Source organism: Cetorhinus maximus, chromosome 12 (genome assembly GCF_964194155.1).
Source record: "Cetorhinus maximus chromosome 12, sCetMax3.hap1.1, whole genome shotgun sequence".
Lineage (NCBI taxonomy): Eukaryota > Metazoa > Chordata > Chondrichthyes > Lamniformes > Cetorhinidae > Cetorhinus > Cetorhinus maximus.
The window spans coordinates 95984338-96005272 of NC_135890.1; the positions used below are offsets into that span (position 1 = coordinate 95984338).

The 20935-nt window shown below is 41.9% G+C and overlaps 1 protein-coding gene across 1 annotated transcript in view; it reads right to left on the bottom strand.

Annotated features, from left to right (window-relative positions):
- The window catches only part of cfap251 (cilia and flagella associated protein 251), a 73411-nt gene that overhangs the window by 29488 nt on the left and 22988 nt on the right, over positions 1-20935 (bottom strand). Inside the window, exons 8-14 of the mRNA XM_078554659.1 lie at positions 19146-19190; positions 18163-18377; positions 10383-10577; positions 8814-9064; positions 8056-8207; positions 5255-5416; positions 4315-4499 (exon numbers count right to left, since the gene is read on the bottom strand). Of these exons, the coding sequence (XP_078410785.1) occupies positions 4315-4499; positions 5255-5416; positions 8056-8207; positions 8814-9064; positions 10383-10577; positions 18163-18377; positions 19146-19190 (1205 nt within the window). The remainder of the gene's footprint in view (positions 1-4314; positions 4500-5254; positions 5417-8055; positions 8208-8813; positions 9065-10382; positions 10578-18162; positions 18378-19145; positions 19191-20935) is intronic.

Sequence of the window (20935 nt, forward strand, 5' to 3'; positions counted from 1 at the left end):
CTTGATAGCTAATACAGAGACATGGTTGCAGGGTGACCAAGACTGGGAACTCAATATTCAAGGGCATTCAACGTTCCAGAAAAATAGGCAAAAAGCAAAAGGAAGCGGGGTAGCTTTGTTAATAAAGGAAGGTATTAGTGCAGTGATGAATAGTGATATAGGTACAATAGCTCATGATGTTGAATCAGTTTAGGTGGAAATAAGAAATAGCAAGGGGAAGAAGTAACGGGTGGGAGTCGTCTATAGGCCCCCAAGAGATGCCTCACTGTAGGACAAAGTATAAATTGGGAATTAATGGAGGCGTGTAAGAAGGACACTACAGTTGTCATGGGTGATTTTAATCTGCATATTGACTGGACAAATCAGATTGGCAGGGGTAACATGGAAGATGAATTTGTAGAGTGCATCAGGGATTGTTTCTTAGAGCAACATGTTGCAGGACCTTCCAGGGAACTGGCTATTTTAGATCTAGTAATGTGTAATGAGGTCAATAAGAGATCTCATAGTTAAGGATCCTCTGGGGCGTAGCAATCACAACATGGTAGAATTTCAAATTCAGTTTGAGGGTGAACAACTCGGGTCACAAACCAGTGTCCTCAACTTAAATAAGGGCAATTACAGAGGAATGAAGAAAGAGTTGTCTAAAGCATGCTGGGAAAATAGACTAAGGAGAAGGACAGTGGATGAGCAGTGGCAGATACTTCATAACGCTCAGCAAAAATGAATCCCTGTCAAAAAGAAGGACTCAGTGAGAAGGATGAACCACCCGTGGTTAACAAAGGTGGTCAAGGAGTGTATCCAATCAAAAACTAAGGCATACAAAGCAGCGAAAACTAGTGGTATGCCAGAGGATTGGGATTTTTTTTAGGAACCAGCAGTGGATGATTAGAAAACTAATAAGGAGGCAGAAAATTGATTATGGAAGTAAATTGGCAAGAAATATAAAAATAAACAGCAAGAGCTTCTAACGGGTACATAAAAAGAGAGTAGCTAAAGTGAATGTGCGAACCTTGGAGGTTGTGACTGAAGAATTGATAACGGGGAACAGGGAAATGGCAGATAATTTAAACCAACATTTTGCATCAGTCTTCACAGTGGAGGACACTATAAATATTCCAAAGATATCAGATAAGCAAGGAGCTAATAAGAGGAAAGATCTTGTAACGGTCTCTATTACGAGGGTCAAAGTATTTGAGAAACTAATGGGACTAAAGGCAGACAAGTCACCAGGACCTGATGGCCTGCATCCAAGGGTTTTCAAGGAAGTGGCTGCAGAGATAGTGGAGGCATTGGTCAAAATATTCCAGAATTCACTGTATCCCAGGAGGGTCCCAGCGGATTGGAAAACTGCTAATGTGATGCCCCTGTTCGAGAAGGGAGGGAGACAAAAAGCAGGAAACTATAGGCCAGTCAGCCTAACATCTGTTGTTGGGAAAATGCTAGAGTCCATTATTAAGGAAGAAATAGCAGGACATTTAGGAAAGCTTAAAGCAATCAAAGAGAGTCAACATAGTTTTGTGAAAGGGAGATCATGTTTGACAAATTTGCTAGAGTTCTTTGAGGATATAACAAGCACAGTTGATAAAGGGGAACCGATAAATGTAGTGTATTTGGATTTCCAGAAGGCATTCAATAAGGTGCCACATAAAAGGTTGTTGCACATTTAGGAGCTCACAGTATTGGGGGCAATGTATTAGCATGGATTGAGGATTGGTTAACACACAGAAGACAGAGAGTCGGGGTTAATGGATCTTTTTCAGGTTGGAAAGACGTAACTAGTGGAGTGCCACAAGGATTGGTCCTAGGGCCTTAATTATTTACCATCTATATTAATGATTTGGAGGAGGGGGCAGAATGTAATGTATCCAAATTTGCTGGTGATACAAAAATAGGTGGGAGAGCATGTTGTGATGAGGACATAAGGAATCTGCAAGAGGATATAGATAGGTTGAGTGAGTGGGCAAAAACTTGGCAGATGGAATTTAATGTAGGAAAGTGTAAGGTCATGCACTTTGGTAGGAAAAATCAAAAGGCAGACTATTATTTAAATGGAGAGAGACTCCAAAAAAGTGCAGGGTGTTCTTGTGAAACACAAAAAGTTAGTATGCAGGTGCAGCAAGTAATTAAGAAGGCAAATGGAATTTTGGCCTGTATTGCTAGGGGGTTGGAGTTTAAAAATAGGGAAGTCTTGTTAAAACTGTACAGGATGTTGGTGAGGCTGCACCTGGAGCACTCTGTACAGTTTTAGTCCTCGTATTTAAGAAAGGATATACTGGCATTGGAGGCAGTTCAAAAGAGATTCACTAGGCTGATTCCTGGGATGAAGCGGTTGACTTATCAAGAACGGCCAAACAGGTTCATTAGGGTTTAGAAGAATGAGGGGTGGTCTTATTGAAATGTACAAGATTCTGTGGGGGCTTGACAGGGTAGATGTTGAGAAGATGTTTCCACTAGTGGGGGAATCTCAAGCTAGGGGACGTAGTTACAGAATAAGGGGACACTCATTTAAAACTGCGATGCAAAGAATTTCTTCTTTCAGGGGGTTGTGAATGTCTGGAATTCTCTACCCCAGAGAGTTGTGGAGGCTAGATCACTGAAAGTATTTAAAGAGGAGGTAGATAGATTTTTGAAATATCAGGGAGTTGAGAGCTATGAAGAGCTAGCACGAAAGAGGAGTTGAGGCCTGGGGCAGATCAGCCGTGATCTTATTGAATAGTGGGGCAGGCTTGAGGGGCCAAAATGGCCTACTCCTGCTCTTATTTCTTATGTTCTTATAATTCCATGTCAGGATGGTGTGTGGCTTGGAGGAGAACTTGCGGGTGCTTCCCATGCACCTGCTGCCCTTGTCCATCTAGATGATAAAGATTGTGGTTTTGGAAGGTGCTTTTGCAGGACCCTTGGCAGGCAGCTGCAGTGCATTTTATAGATACACACTGTTGCCACTATGCGTGGTAATGGAGGGAGTGAATGTTTAAGGTGGTGGATGCTGTGCCCATAGAGCGAACTGCTCTCTCCTGGGTGGTGTCAACTTTCATGAGTGTTGTTGAAGGCGCAGACATCCAGACAATGGCCAGTATTCCATCACAGTCCTGATTTGTGCTTTGCAGATGGTGGACAGACTTTGGGGTGTCAGGGGGTGAGTTACTCACTGCAGAATTCCCGGTCTCTGACCTGGTCATGTAGCTACAGTATTTACATGGCTGCTCCAGTTCAGTTTCTGGTTAATGGTAACCCCAGGATGTTTTAGGGGGTAGAATTCAGCAATGGTATTGCTGTTAAATGTTAAGGGGAGATGCTTAGATTCTCCCTTGTGGGAGATGGTCATTGTCTGGTCCTTGTGTGGCACGAATGTTACTTGCCACTTATCAACCCAAACCTCAATGTTACCTAGATATTTCATGCAGGCATGGAACTGCTTCAGTATCTGAGGAATTGTGAATGGTATTGAACACTGTTCAACCATCAGCCAACATCCCCACTTCAGACCTTATTCAAGAAGCAACTGGATGCTCCAATTTGGAGGAATTAGGGTTTTTATGGAATGAAAGATGGGCCAAATGCCCTTTGTCATCCATAGTTGTGATCTGTATCGCCCTAATCTTGTTGTAGTTGTTTTGTAAGTCAATGAAATACAGAAGAGACACTTTACGACTGATAAAACTGACTAAAGCAATTGTGGTATGCCATTTTTTATTAGGGCAACTTGTCCTGCTTCAGTCTTAAAGAATATGATAAACCAGCAAATAAAAAATTGTCTCACCCTGCTGAGGGCTGAAATACAAAGTAACCTTGGCATCCAATGCTTATATTATCACCAGGAGACACACTTCCCCTGGAGACATGGGTGAAAGTCACTTCTTATGTTTGTCTCAGAGCTCCCTGGAGGCAGCAGAGCAACATATCTCTCTTATAACATTTTGGATTGGAATAGGTGAAATTCAATTCTGTTGAACATGTCAATCGGCAGATTAATAACATTTTGTGAATAGCTGTATATAATATTGTGTGTTCACATCTTTATTTAAGTGTTTTATGTTGGTGTTAACAGATTTTCATCAACTACGTACATTTTTGTAATGTTATAATTTGTGATTAACTAAAAAGCTAAATCTCTTCAAATGGTTCAAAGCAGCAGTGCTGGAGATGCACTGAAAAATAACTTAATAGATCTAGAATAATTCGGCTATGCTCAAAATATACTTTCAAAGAAACCTGAATACAATGAAGTAGTTATTGCTGTATTAGATTGGTTAAAATGATTCATGTTTTGAAGCAAACTGTTGTGCCTTTTCTGAATAAGTGGGTTTCACAAACCTGCACATTTTGGTCGTGGCATTGTAGAGCTTTAGTTTATACTGGTTGTTGGCTGTGATAATGAAGCTCTCTTTACTGATTGGTGGATACCAGGCCATGCACGTAGGGACGGCACTCTGTTCTATTCGTTCGCTACTCAATATCCGCAGATCACCCTCAGTGCTATGAGTCAGATCGTACTCCACCTGAGAAATTGAAAAAAAAAATTATTAAATAAGTTTTGCAAGATAGCTACCACATCTTTCTTTTTTGAAACTAGAAGAAATGCTGTAAGGTCAGTGGCAAATACAATAATAAACATGAAGCAATGAAAATGAAATAGGTGAAACACATAGCAAACTATCATGGAAAAATTAGAATAAACGGTGAAAAATAATCAATAAATTATGTAAAGCAATTAGTATCAGAAGAAAACATCTAACTCAAAGTTAGAACTAAGGAATTCCCATGTATGTTGAATTCTTACCATTAATGATGCCACACCAGGAAAGGGATCTGGTTGAGATGAACTCCAAAGAGCCCAACCAAGTCAGAAGGGCCTGAGGTGGGCATTCACCACTAAATGAACCAACAATGAAAGTATATATCTATTTGAATTTGAAAGGTATGTTAACATCAGTGCCCCTTTTGGAAAGATGAAACGGTTGCAAGAAATTGCAATTAACATTTGTCTCTCTTTCTGTTTCTTTTTATAATTTGCATAAACAGCTAAAAGCTAATTTCATCAAGCAGGGATCGTGCTTAAAAGTTAGTGAATCTAGCAGTGCGTTTACAATATTTCTTGTTTGCTTTACCACTTGCTAATCAATAGCAGATGATTATTTTTTGCCAAATCATACTTAGGATTTGAACACAGTTTAACAGTTTTTATTCTGAGCTATGTCAAAAAATGGATTTTAATGCAGAAAAGGAGCCTGACCAAAATAAAACAGTTACCTACCAGAACTCTATCCTCTCCAAGAGACAATAGTCTGGGTTGATTGCTGTCCAAATATATCCCAAATATGAAACTTTGAATGGGTTTAAAGTGTGCATTTTGCCTTCCTAAATAGTTCCAAGACTTCTCCCTGAACAGAAACACTGTTACTGTAGTTTTACTATCCTGCAACAAAAAGAATAAATCATTACAAGAGCCAAGAGTGGTTTATTGTAAAGTAGGTTTATGGGTGTGAGTGTAGATGGTTCTGTCTGTGTGCTTTAATTGAATTAGAATCAGATGGACTGCAAGCTTGAAATTATCAAAAGAAATTAGGGGTAAAAGACATTTGAAATGCTAATGAGTAAACATGGATGAGGGCAGCATGCAGGGTGTGAAGGAAATTTGTATTTTTAGATAAGTGAAAGGGTTGTTTAGGTTTCAAAGGGATGATAGGATGTTTACAACCAACAAGATAAGCAAGGCCAAGCAGTATGCTTATTTTTCCCAAAGGTACTGACCATATTGACAACATGAAAGATTTTTATATTATGGAAAAAATAAATTTCCGAAGACATATAGGACAATGGGATTTACAGATTAAAGAGAGAGGAAGCATATATAAAGAGGGGTGCGAGGCAATTTCAGGCTGGTGGGCCAATTAAGGTCTGCCCAGCATGAAACGCAAACGGCAGCGCTTTGCAGAGCTGCCTCAGGGAGATGAAGAGTTTAAAAGAAAATAAAAATGTCATAAAACATGTCCCCTCATGTGTCTCTGTCACATGAGCAGGGACATGTTTTTAATTCAAGTGTAAAATTTTTATTTGATTTTTATTTGCTTTAGGAAACTCATCCCGCCCGTGGATGAGGTTCCCTAAAAAATGCCGCTTGGCCTTTTTGCCTGCCCGCCAACCATAAGGTTGGATTGGCAGCATAAATTTGAATTTAATTACCTTTTCAATGGCCTTAACAGGCCTTTTAAAAGTCGTCAGATGCGTTGCCGCCCACCAAACGAAATATCGCGGCACTGCGTAATGATGTCAGGACACTCGCCTGGCATCATCACGTGTCATTTTACACTCAGCCGAGTCGGGCCCACCCGCCAAGCTTAATATTTTGCCCAGTGTATTTATTTTTCCCAAAGATTACTGGTAAAAATTGGTATTATCATAAATTATTATGATGAGGGAGGTAAAGGCCAAAGACATAGTGAAACAATGGGAATTTGCATTCAAAGGGGAAAGTATGTATATAGGGAAGAAGGTTGTGTGTAAAGGCAGGCATTTTAAGATTTAACAAGTGTTAAAATCCTTCAGCATCTATGCCTCAAGCTGCTGTCTACAATGAACTGGAGTTAAGAAAACTCACTTTGAATTGGATTGTTCAGCGTGTGGTGTTTCTTTGCCTGGATCTTTTAAAATCTATGGGCAGGACTTTCTCCTTGTTAAGTGGGCACAGCAGGCAGGCCCAGGAACGGCCGCGAGACGGATCGCTGCCCGCGATTGGGCTCCAACTGCAATTCACGGCCAGCCAGCATGAAACATGCTAAAAGCCTCAGCGCTGCTGGGATGAGGGGGCGGGAAGAGTACGAGCACTAAAGTCTGTGCATGCGCAGCACTGAAACCTTCCTGAAGGCACAGAGCTGTCTCAGGGAGCTGAAGAATGTTAAATATAAAAATAAATGTTTTACAAATGATATAAACATGTCCTCACATGTGACTCAGTCACATGAAGAGGAACGTGTAAAAAATTTTTATTGTTTTTTAGTAACCATTGGAAACCTCATCCTGCCCATGGATGAGGTTTCATAAAAAATGCAAAGGCCGCCTGGCCTATTTGTCCGCCCGTCAACCAAAGGGTTGAGCGGGCAGCAAAAAATACATATTAATTAATTGCTGAAGAGCCTTAATAGGCCTCTTAATTGCCAGCGGGCGCACTGCCGCCTCTTGTGCGCACCCGCTGACCGAAAGATCGTGAGAGTGCGTGATGATGTCGGGATGCTCGCCTGACATCATCGAACACTATTTCACCCCCGTTTGGGTCGGATACATGTCCACCCGCGGGATGAAAAATTCTGCCCAATATGTTTGTCTTAACAGAGGTATAACTGGGAGTCAGATTAATTAGGGGATTTAGAAGTTATTATAGTAGTAATTTGTAGACATATGTATGTGCTTAAAATCATTTCTCTTATTAATAAATGTTTAATCCAGTTTTGTAAAAACCTATAAGGCTCGGTGATCTTATTATTACTGAATTCAAAACCCGCATCTCGAAACATACAAATTGCAAAAATAGTTGAGGTAGTTGTCTCAAGTTTCCCTCTGGGATTTGAGCAACTCAGCATTTACCATGAGCTGTGCCATAACATGGACTCATTACTTATGAATTCAATGCATAAATCTTCTCATAACAAATACAAATTGCAAAACCATTGGGATCGTGTGGCCAACTTTCCCTTGTAGATTTGGTCTGCCTGGCACACATCACTGCCATGTCATAACAAATTTATATTTCCTGTCTTTTACTTCCTGCTTTGCTACCTGCAAAGATTCTGCAATCTGAATAGCTGAGCAGCTTCTCTGCTGGTTTCCCTATTCCCTGATGCAACAGATCCCCTGCAGAGAGCATTGAATTCAAACTGCTTCTGGAAGACTGGAAATCTATACTGATAAATCTGCTGAAAGTCTGTAGGCAGTTGTACACGAGGTGAATAGCAAAAGGAGTTCCTTTACTGCTCACTTCAAAATCCAGGTATACATACAATTGTATCAAGTTCTTTTAACGATTAATCTAAGCAATCATTAAATATTTGAATAACTCACTATTGTTGCTAGGTAACTGGAATCATGAGAGAAGGCAATCTGAGTAACAGCATCCCTGGCATACTGGAAAGGTTCTGGGCACTCATCATTCAGAGAAAGTGCATCAAGGATGTGAACACATCCATCAGTAAGTCCAACTCCCAATAGTGAACCTATGGGAGTAAGAAAGTGGTGTTTAGCCAATGAAAATGTTTGCAAAGAATGCACAGGACAAATTTACTTTTTCTATTAAATGTTCATTTATTTCTAAGGTCAATAGAAAAGAACGTAGGGTGCGATGTAAAATGGGGGTGCTAATTCACTCCGAGCCCCTTTCATGATCCTGGTATAGATAAATTTCAACAGCAAGATTTTCTGATTGGCGTTGTTTTAATGCTGATGGTAATCCATTTATGTTATTGCTGGCATTAAAATAATGGCAATCGGAAAATCCAGGCAGTTCTTAATGAATATGTTCCTCAACATCAAATTGCAGCTAGTTTATCACTAGTTCACGGCCTCACTGAGAAGGACAAGCAGATGATTGGTGTGGAAAATAGAAAAATGTCACATTGGTGCATTAAAGGATATTGTTCTGAGGTTTAATTTTGGGGCAGAGTGAAGGGAGCTTTACTCTTGCACCTAACACCTGACCTCAGAGCACTTGATGCTGACTGTGGGTGCCTGAAATAGTGTGTGCCATTCATCAGCGAGAACATCCCTTGCCTCAATATGCATGAAATTATATTTACATACTAAAAAGATTGTTAATTTAATACCTGCTTCATTATAAGTCACACACTGAATATAGTTCCCTGTTCCAAAGAGCCTGCTACAGAGGGGTTCCTTCTTCTCATAGTTCCAGACCTTCAGGAGTCCACAGTAGCTTCCCATACAGATCAAAGGCTGAGCAGGATGACATGCTATAGCATGTACCGCTGCACCATGCTCCTGCAATAACACTTCAAGTTTGCACCCATCTCCAGTTACATGAGCCACTGTAGCATCAACTGTTGCTACAACAAAGTTTCTAAATAGAACAAAACACACACAAAAGCATATAAACTAAGAAAACATTTTTATTACTTAGGCAATAAGCGGAATTCTGCTTTTCAACTAATGAGTTGTGACACCTTGAAGAAATACAAATAGGTTGGAAACATTAGTAAATATTAACAAATAGATGTTTAAAATGGTTTAATCTCGTCAGAAAACACACATATCTCCCACTTTATAAGCTGGATTTCATAGGGGAAGGAGCACATTGCTCACCCCCCCCATCGATGCAAGAGTTGACAAGTAGCCGACGCAGTTAAAAACAGCCTACCCCACAGCCACAACATGCTGCTGGCAGGCGAAATAGGTCAAGAGTGGGACTTCTGACCCTCAATGGGAGGAAGTCCCACCCTCAAGAGATGCTGGCCAATCGGATTGGCTGGCAGTTCTAGCAGTCCCAGCAGCACCAGAACTTAGAAGTGGGTGCTGCCAGGACTGCAAACAGGCCCACACAGAACTTCAATGGATCCTGGAACCAGGGAAATCCTGGGCATTTAGGGCAGGGTGGGATTGGGGAACTTTAGTGGGGAGGGTGGAGGGGGCATGTTTTGGAGGTCAAGTGGCAGGAACAAAGGGGGGAGGTAACATCTTGAGAAAGGGGTGCCCCCGAAGGACGTCCCCCTTCCTTCCTGCCTTTTAATCACGCGCTTAACAAACATCCTGCCCACTCGCGACCGCCTGCCAATGCCAATCATATTATGGTGTGGGCAGTGTAATATTTGGGTCAATTGGTTTGGTAACAAGCTCAGCTGACCATTAATTATTTATTTTAAAATGGCTTGCGGTCTGCTGATTTTGGCGCCACACACCTACCATATTATGGGGGACAGCTTGGAGGTTGGGGGGAAGGTGATGGGCATCCCTCATTTTTACAAGCAGCCCCTCCCCCTGCTAAAAACACACCTGGCGTGGGGTCATAAAATCTTGCCCTATATGTTTAATCCTGTATCACCAGGAAGGAGTAGCAGTGACAAGAAGAGCAGGCCAACAGTTCATTCCAAATTAAGTCATTGTACTCGGGATGGAGGAATATACATATATTCTTCACCAACTCTCCACCAAGCATTCATCTGCCCTATCCTCCTATTTCTATACTCACTAGCATGTGGCATGGAAGTATTCCAGCGATAACTACCTTTGAGATCCTGCTTGCTAGTTTCCTTCCTAACTTTGGGTGGTAGATATAGTTAAAAATTGATTACATTTTTAATACAATCTTGATATTTCAAGTGATATTGCTTGAGCATATGTAAAAATTAATAACATTTAAATAAAATATGAAGCTTACTAACCTGACAATAAATTGCTGAGCATTGATGTTAGACTCTGATGGGTAAGAAGTTTTCCCATCGGCTTTGGGAGCTGGTTGACTGGAGAAGGAAATTGAACTGATGGGTCCCAGGTTGAAGTTACTATACCAATTAAGTAAGCAAAGTTGCTCATCATAAAACTTGATGCAACCTTTGACATCACACGTCACTATATACCTGTAATGAATGTTAAAAATGCAGTTACTATCATACAAACAAATACAGACAATTTGATTCTATTGCATGGAAACTAACACATTTGTCTCAAACAATATTGCAACACCATTAGACTTATAATGCAACCCACATCTAGAGGTGCATGAGGCTGACAAAGCATATGCTTATGTCTATTTTCCGTGGCTTGTTTTTCCTAGAACAGGTCACTTGCCTGAACCCAAAGGCTATAGCTTGAGTGGCATCAAGCGTCGCTGACCAGGAGTCTCTCCTGCTCTTACCACCTGCCATTGGCATGGTAAGATTTGGTTGATAATCAACCTGTTTGGCCACATTATGAATGTACCATCCACGGCCATCAAGTCCTAGGGTGGAACTCCAACCCGGAGCTTCTGGCTCAGAGGCAGGGACACTACCCACTGTGCGACAAGACCTCCTTTCAACACCATTGCAATCATAAAAATACTAAGATGAACTTTTAGATGCAACTTTATATTTCAGGATGTTTAAGCTGCCTAATTCCCCATTCCAGTTTGATAACAATAAATACCTTCCTAATTATGTCATCATTCAGCTCCTAATATTACTTATTATTAGTATGTGGACATTGGGCCAAAAATTCCCATGGCACCATTTCACTATCAGAACTAAAGCGGATGGGATCAGGGCACTGAGCTCACCATAAATGACCAGTTTACAGAAATAGAGGTATGTATGCTTTCAACACCACAGATACATATTGGGCTGGATTTTATTGCCCTCTGCTGGTGTGTTTGGAGGTTGGCAATTAATGGCCACTTAAGTGCCTCATCCCACCCCACTGCTGTTTTACCCATGGCAGGGGAGACCAGTCCCACTTTTACTGGGTGAGCTGGTATCAGACGTGGTGGGGGGTGGGGGGAGAACCTCCTTTGAGCGGGTCCCGTTTCAGCAGAGGCACCCCCCCGCCTCCCCCCCCCTCAAGGACATACCTCCCTCTTTAACTCTCCGCCCCCCCCGGCCTGTCAAACAAACCACCCCACCTCGCTGGGGCCTGCCAGCTAGGTCCCATTGATACCCCGGACTTACCTTCAGTCCGGATTCCATAACCTCTTCTTTGGGTTCGGGCTGTAGTTCCACCTGTGGCCACCACTAGAACCTGCCGCTGCTGGGACCACAAAGCTACGAGCCAATCGCATGAGTCAGGAACTCTCTAAGTGGGACTTCCTCCCCAGCTGGGGGCAGCAGTCTTGCCCTGAGCTAATTAATGCTCTGTCGAGCATAAAATAGCTGCGGGGCAAGCCGGCTTTTTCGTGGGCGGGCTCCCGACCAACTTTTTAGTTGGGGGTGGGGGGGCGTGGGAACACAGCACCCTGTAAAATCCAGCCCATGGAACTGGAAAATCTTGAAGCTGCAAGAGTTAGACCCCGAGTACACCTTGAATGTTTTTTAAAAAGTGAACCTCGAAATTACCCATGATGGAGTGTGAGAATGGGAGCTGTGGAAGGGGTAGGAGGATGGTGAGGCAGGGAAGGGGAGCTGGGGAACCAGAAAATACCAGAAGGTGAGGCAGAGACCTGGGAGGAGGATTTTTAAAAATGCTACAACACAAACAAAATACTGCAGGTGCTGGAAATTTAAAATACCACAGAATCACAGAATGTTACGGTGCTGAAGGAGGCCATTCGGCCCACCAGCTCTCCCAATGAGCATTATGACTTAGTACCATCCTCCTTCAAATAATCATCTAATGCCCTCTTGAATGCCTCGATTGAACATGCCTCCACCACACTTCCAGGCAGTGCATTCCAGACTCAAACCACTTGCAAATCGCTTTAAATCTGTGTGCTCTCATTCTTGATCCTTTTTCGAGTAGGAACAGTTTCTCCCTATGTACTCTACCCAGTCCCCTCATGATTTTGAACATCTCCTCTTAGCCTTCTGCTCTCCAAGGAGAACAGTCCCAACCTCTTTAATCTACCTTCATAACCATTCTCGTAAACCTCTTCTACACTCTCTCCAATGCGTTCACATCCTTCCTATAATTTGGCGCCCAGAACTGTATACAATACTTCAGCTGAGGTCTAACTAGTGTGTTATATAAGCTCAGCATAATCTCCCTGCTCTTGTATTCTATGCCCCTATTAATAAAGCCCAGGATACTGTATGCTTTATTAACTGCTCTCTCCACCTACCCTGCCACCTTCAATGATCTATGCACATATATACCCAGGTCCCTCTGCTCCTGCACCCCCTTAAGAATTGTACCCCTTATTTTATATTGTCTCTCCATGTTCTTCCTACCAAAGTGCATCACCTCACATTCTCCACATTGAACTTCATCTGCTGCCTATCTGCCCACTCCACCAACTTGTCCATGTCCTTTTGAAGTTTTATACTGTCCTCCTCACGGTTTACAATGCTTCCAAGTTTCGTATCATCTGAAAACTTTGAAATTGTCCCCTGCACACCAAGATCTAGATCATTAATATATATCAGGAAAAGCAAGGGTCCCAATACCGACCCCTGGGGAACTCCACTACCTTCCTCCAGCCCGAAAAATATCCATTGACCATCACCCTGTTTCCTATTACTCAGCCAATTTTGTATCCACTTTGGTATTGTCCCTTTTATTCCATGAGCTATAACTTTTCTCACAAGTTTGTTGTGTGGCACAGTATTGAATGTCTTTTGAAAGTCCATGTACACCACATCAACAGCATTACCCTCATCAACCCTCACTGTTATCACTTCAAAACAACTCCAGCATGTTAGTTAAACACAATTTCCCCTTTAGAAGTCCATGCTGGCTCTTCCTAATCAACCCACATTCTTCCATGTGACTATTAATTCTATCCCAAATAATTGTTTCAAGAAGCTTCTCCACCACTGAAATTAAACTGACTGGTCTGTAATTGCTGGGCTTATCCTTGTAAAGGATATATCATTTTTTCCCCCTAATATTACTGTGAGATACTGAAGCATGCTTATGGGGACAGTGTGTATGTATGTTTGTGTGTATGTGTGTCTAGTTTAATTAAACTGCAGACAGTCAGACTGCAAGATCTGAATCATCAAAAGGGATTAGGTGTAAGACAGGCATTTGAAATGGAGTTGTATAAGCTAGGATGAAGTCTCAGTAGATATGGTGTGAATGGAATTTGCATTTTTAGGTAAATTGAGAGGTTGTTTGATTTTCAAAGGGACATGATAAGATGTTTACAACTGGCAAGATAAATAAGGCAAAGTTATTAAGTTCATTTTTCCCAGAAGTGCTGGCCCTAATGACAGCATGAAAGATTTTTATATTCTGGGAAAAGTAACTTCCAAAGCAAGGGTGAAGCAATGTGGTTTACAGATCAAAAGGGAGAAAATATATTTAAAGAAAGATGGAAAGCTGTGTAAAGACTGACTGTGTGAGATCTTAAAAGGTGCAATGTGTGAAACAGACTTGTGGAAAAAGCCTCTAGCCCCCCTGGAGAAATTTGCTGTTCCAGAGAGCAAGGTTTTGTTAAAAGCTTTGGAATTCCATTGTCGAGTGACAGGGAGAAAGAAGCTGTGAAATACCTCCCTTACAGCAACAGTGGGTGCTTGTGGTAATATTGCTGGATGTTTTATAGATGAAGAATCTATTTGGACTATTGCCTGAAAGGGGTGTGTAGTTGGGAGTCGAGTTAAGTGTACATCTTGTGAGAACTGTTATAAAACTAAATGTAACTATGTAATTATAGTCTTATGCATTTAAGTTTTCTTTTCCTTTGTTAGTAAATGTTTTAATTTAATCTTTAAAATCTCAAAAGGTAGTAGTGGACTCATTACTTCTGACTTCAGAGCACAAACCTTCTAATAAATACAAATTGCAAAATTATTGTGGTAGCCTGGCCAAGTTTTCCTTTGGGATTTGGTCAGCCTGCCAAATGCCACCTGCCATATCATAACATCCTTACAACCTTTTTTGAACAAGGGCATAATGTTTGCAATTCTCTAGTCCTCTGGCACCTCCCCTGAGTCTAGGGAAGACTGAAAGATTATGGCCAGTGCCCCTCCAATTACCCCTCTTACTTCCTTCAATATCCTTGGATGCAAGTCCCCAGTCCCAGTGCCTTGTTAACTTTTAGTGCCGACAGTTTATCCAACACTTCCTCCTTGTCAATTTTGAACCCTTCTAGTAACAGAACAGAAAATACTGGAAATACTCAGCAGGTTTGGCAGTCTTGGAGAAGAGGGTTAACGGGCTGAAGTTTGAGATCCCGGCATGAGCGGGCACGGAGGCAGGCAGGGCAGAGTTTCGTGTGCCAGCTGGCATGCTGGCTTCCCGGCACCATCCCTTGGGCCAATTCCCCAAAAGACAGGATGAGTTGGTGGCAGGGCTACCCATACATGGGTAGCCAAATAGACTGTTTAAAGGCCAATTAAGGCCTATTGTCAGGGGTCCACGGAGGCTTCGGGGAACAGCCCAACTGCCTGGAGGTGACCTTCTCAGCAGTTCGGGGGAGGCAGCACTCCAGGTAGGCTTTGAGGCTCCCCCTCCACAGTGGCGGCCCAGCTGCTATGGGCATTTTTTATTTTAAAAAAAATCTCTCTCTCGCTTACCTGAAAAGGCAGCCAGCTGCTTCTTCAGTGCTGGATGGTCTCCTATTGGCACTCCAACTTTGAGAGCCCACCTGTGGCCCGTAATTGGACAGTGAGCCCATCCATTGGCCATCAATTGGCTAACTTGGGGAAAATCACAGCCAGGTGACTGGCCCACAAACAGTGTGGACTGCTGATCAGCTTTTGACACTGACATCAGGGTGCTGAAGCTCATGGGGAGGTTCCTGTCCAACATTTCATCTGTGGCCTTTCATCAGAACAACAATGATGGCAGCTAGATTAAAGAAACAAGTAGCAAATTTAAGGAAGCTGGACATGCAAGGCCTATTGGAGAAATGGAGCAGAAGGGATGGCCTGGAGTTGAGCCTAAAAGATGATGAGCGTTGACTATGGCAGTAAGTGTGGTATGTCCTTAAACCACAGAACTATTTTATGGTGCAGGAAAAATTTGAACACCTCAACTGAGAAGGCAGGTCATCTATAAATTCCCCCAGGTCCTTTTTTATAGGTATGACCAGTGGCGGGCATCCCAGCTGATGTTAATACTGGCCAAGTCAGATCCCAGAGTGCAACCTGGCTTGGTAGATCCTAACTTTGTTATTTTTTAGAAACCGTGGAGATCAATTACTGAACACACTCACAAAAGCCTGCCAGTATACTGTTAACACAAAGAATAAAACCTTTGTTAAACAAGAAAAAATGAACTATATTACACTAGACAAAAAGGTTGGAAAGATTTCAATACAGATACCAGAAAATGATTTAAATTCACACTATTCCTTTTATCCCAGCAACCCTTACAGACACAAAACCCCAGTGAAGATTTACCACTGTCTCAACACCAAGATTTCTTGCTTGGGTTAGCTCAGTTTCAAACAGTTTTCTTCCAGTGGACTGTTGAGCAGTCACAAGATGCTTTTCTTCAGCTGGTATTTCTCCCTGAGACACCCAAAAACCACAATCTGAACTCACTATTACTTCAACTTCAGAGCAAACACATGGAGCAGGATTTTGCCCTTGGTGGGGGTGCTTAGCAGGGGCGAGCGGGGTCGGCCGGGAAGCTGTCCGCCACTCGTGACTGGCTCCACACCGCAAATTCATGCTGGCGGGCCAATTAAGGCCTGCCCAGCGTGGAACATGAGCAGCAGTGCTCAGCGCTTCCTGTGCGGGTGGGGGGAGGAGGGTGAGTGGGCCTAGCGCGATCTTCACACATTCGCGTAAAGAGCGCTTCAATCTCCCTCAGGCACGGAGCTGCCTCAGGGAGATGAAGCGCTGTTTAAAAAATAAATAAATAAAATTGTCATAAAACATGTCCTCTCATGTGGCTCTGTCACATGAGCTGGGACATGTTTTTAATTCAAAAATAAATTTCATTTGATGTTTACTTGCTTTAGGAAACCTCATCCCGCCCATGGATGAGGTTTCCTAAAAAATATAAAGGCCGCTTAGCCTTTTCACCTGCCCGCCAACCGTTCGTCACCCGTTAATGGTGTTAGACACCATTAGACCCGTTAGACAACAGTTAGGTTGGATGGGCAGCGTAAATTTGAATTTAATTAGCTTCTTAATGGCGTCATCGCACCTGCACGCCCAGTGCAATATTCTGCCCATGAGTTCCCTAAACTCAGTTCCCCAGCAGGCTTACAGGATTTATATTAGAGAGATTAGATCTTCTGCCTGCACTCTCTGCTATACACACAACCAGGGAAAATTTTTCCTTATGATTTCCTGGCTTGGCTCCTCCTTGCAATGTTGGCCAAATCGCAAATCTAACACCACTGGCCTCACTGCACCCCTTCTCTCCCAACATTCCCTGAAGTTGACCAAACAGCCAATTTCAATCATTATTTACATAGTGCCAAAAGTGAGATTTGACAGTGCAATGCAGAGGCTCCACAGAAGTCAGCTCTGACTCCTGAGCTAGAGGCCTCAGGACTCTCTACATTCCACTTTTCAGAGTGGAACCCCAATGAGCATTGCATTCACATGAAATACTGAGGGTCATACTGAAGGACTGACTCAGATGGCAGAGATCACAATGGAGTCCAAAGCCATCACTAATGCCAATATCCGAGAAGGATTAAACATAGCACATTACTACCTGGAGAAGGTAATGGAAGCACAAATCTCTGCACTCATTCCTCTGATTGGCTACGCGCCCCCCCCCCCCCACCCCCAAACGGGGAGAAAATTCTCCCCATTATATAATGTAAAATAATAGATATTAGGGGAAAATTTCAAAATTGTAAGCAGACGTTGAGGTTTGATTCATGATGACAACTAAACTCCTCAATTAAACTTCAACTTGAAAATTAATTTCCACGATTGACTTTTCTATCTACTTTTACTCTCATCTCCTAGAAAATATTTAGCTTTCAATTTGTAAATAATGGCATAATTAAGGTTTCAAATCACCTCAATTGCAAATAAATATGTTACGAGATGCAATTTAAAAAACACAGTTGAATTGTATGTTCTTCAAAAAAAGAAAAATCCTATAGTTGATTATTGGGAAATTTCCATTCTGTATGACAATTATTTCTTCATTTGTGATATTCTCTGAGAAGATGAAGAAATAGGAAAGATTTCCTCATCACTCTTTGGAGCAACATTATAAACATATTCTTTTTATCTGTGTATACAATTTCAGTAATTAAAGAAAATTATGCCTAGACATACTTATATTAAGAATTCATCTTTGAAAATACTTAATTCGATCAAAAATATCTCACTAATGCAGATATGTTTTAAGAGTCCAGCAGGGAATAAATTCCTCTTAACAAAAAATGGGAGAATGTTTTTTTTTTCGGCATTAATGATGTACGAACAAAAGTTTCGGAATGCACAGCTTTGAAATATGTAATTTCCAAGAAACCAATTTTGTTAAGGGACCAGTAACTAAATAAAAACATGCATTTCCCCATGCTGGGGAGCAATTTTGAATGATTACAATGAAAGTTAAATACACATCCGAGTTTGCAAAGAATTCACTGGTGGGAGCCTGCCTCCCCCTTACCTGTCAGACACCGTGACCACTGTAATACTATCATTTTGTAGATTCATCAGCTTTAGAGCTTTTTTTTTGTATGATTTTACTGCATCAGACTGAATTTGTGGTGTTTGCACAGTGTCCCAGATAACCAAATTCCCTGCAGAAGTAGCACTGAGTACTTGTGAAGGGGTAAGATGGAAAACTGATTGGCTGTAAAGTCCCACAATCTTGTTAAATGTCTGTGGAAGAAAATATCATAGGGATAAAGTTTAAGCAGTTGACTGTAATCGGGCAAATATCAATCTCCTTGCTGCAACACTTGAAGCATAACTTATTGTCAGTGAGTAGGAAGTTAAAAACATTAAGAACTGCTGGTTAATAGTTACTTACATAGTCTACGTTATTCTTGTTTTTGTATTTTTAAACCCTTCAACTATCGGGCTGAATGCCTGCTCTAAGGCAGTGTCATGTTACCCAGCTCCTATCAGCATGCTGCTGAGAGAGACTGCTCTCTCCTCTGATTTCCCTTCCCACTGTTGGAAGAGACCTTTTGTTATGCACCTGGTTCAGATCAGGAACAAAACAAAGCAAGGCATTCCTGTCCCCTCTATGTCATGCAGCAGTCACATGCTGACATTGAGCAGTCACATGCTGACATTCAGCACCACCACACCACTCTTCAATGCTGTTTTTAAGATATTTATAACTCTCTTGTAAATAAAGGAGATAACTGATGCATCATTAAATGCTTTTGTTTTGATTCTGTTCCAAATATCTGCTGCCCTGTAGAAGAAAGAAAATCCTCTAATCTCTAGCATCATTTGAGGCTTGTTAATTTAGAAAATGAATAATTTTCAAAAACGCTACACAGAACGTGGAAAATATGGAACATTCTTGTTTCAGAAATACTCAATCATTAAATTATTTGCCTAACTATATATTATATATGTGGTTTGTTTCCGGTTTCAACATAGCACTTTATATAGTAACATGTCATTAATACTTACTTCATCTGTAAGGATTGGTGATGCAAATTCCAACTGGTTGTCTTTCTAAAAGGAATGCAATACAGACATAAATTTATGAATGAGCTATTATTAAAATTACAGTACATATTTGTATATTAACATTTAGTTTCTCTTAAAAATGTGCATAACTTTCCTAAAAAAAATCAAATGCCACTCACAATTGCTCCTTAGTTTGCCTTTCTACTGTAGTTCTTTTTTCAAAATATTGATAGATGTGGCAAATTGCCATTATGACAATGTTGAGTTTCTGATTGCTGGTTATTAAGGATTTTAATGGAGGACTGTGCGGTCAGGACCACTGTTCAACAAGCAGGACAGGCCTTTTGAGTAATTATCTGCTTCTCCATATCTATTTCCCTTTTCCAATGGCAAGTTGTTATTATAGTGTAACATAGTTGACATAGGCAGCTTCCATTTTAAATGTGAACATAGGAATTTATATATTGGAACTATAAAATTCAGGATAGAATGCGTGACTTTAAATGGGCACCAAAGTATGCCGGCAGGCTCCTTTCCAATTAGACGTTGCTGTCAAATCCTGCTTCAACTGAAGATCACAGTTGATCTTAACTCTCCATTTGCAATGGAAATCAAATAGTGTATTTTTAAAAAAGAAAATCAGTCATTTCTTTCAGCATTCTCTGACCTGGAGCTGGAACGTACAAAAAGTTGCAAATATCCTTAAATAATCTCAGGGGCAGAATTTTCCCCCCATTGGGGGGACGTTTAGGAGTGGGCACGTGGAGGTGCGCCTCTGATCAGCGCCCCTGATCAGGGGTGTGCTGCCATTTTACGTGGGCGGGCCAATTAGGACCCGTCCAGTGTGGCATCCGCCAGGAAGCGCTATGCGCTCCCTGTGCAGGGGGGTGGGAGAGAGAGGGTGGATTCCCTAAGCCTAGACTGTGCTCTTTCACGCATGCGCGCAAAAGTGTGCACTCATCTCCCTGAGGCTAAGTGCTGCCTCAGGGAGATCGCCTCGACTTTTAAAACTATTAAAAATAGCAAAAAACAAAAATTCCTTACATGTCCCCTCACATGACAATGTCACATGAGTTGGGACATGTTCATAATTTACAGACCAACTTTATTACAATTTTAAAACCCCACATGAAACCTCATCCCGCCACTGGATAAGGTTTCATGTTTTCTCTATTTGCCGCTGGGGCTCCTGGTCGACCCGCCAACCTTAAGGTTGGATGGGCAGGTCCTTTAATTGGTTAATTGATTTTGCTGCGCCCCCACCTCCCTGAAAATTTAAATGGGGCGGGATGACATCGGGGGTTCCGCCCGACATCATCCTGCATCATTTTACGCGTTGGCGAGCGGGCCCCGCCCCCCGCCGACAGTAAAATTCTGCCCATGGAAAAATAAAATTTCCCTGGCATGTCCCCTCATGTGACATGTCCATCACTTTTAATTAAATTTTAATTAAATTTTTAAAAACCTACATGAAACCTCATCCCTTCCGTGGATGAGGTTTCATGCTTTTTCTGAAGCATGCCAGGGCTCCCGGCCTGCCCGCCAACCTTAAGGTTGGACGGCCAGGTCCTTTAACTAGTGCAATTACTTTATAAATGGCCTCAATAGGCCGTTGACAGGTCGGCGGGCGCACAGTTAATTTGGCTGCGCCCCTACCGACCTGAAAATTGAAATGACGCAGGGTGACATCGGGAGTTCCGCCCGATGTCATCCCGCGTCATTTTACGCTTCGGCGAGCAGGCCCTGCCCCCTGCTCGCCGACCTCAATATCCTGCCCCAGAAGTTTATAA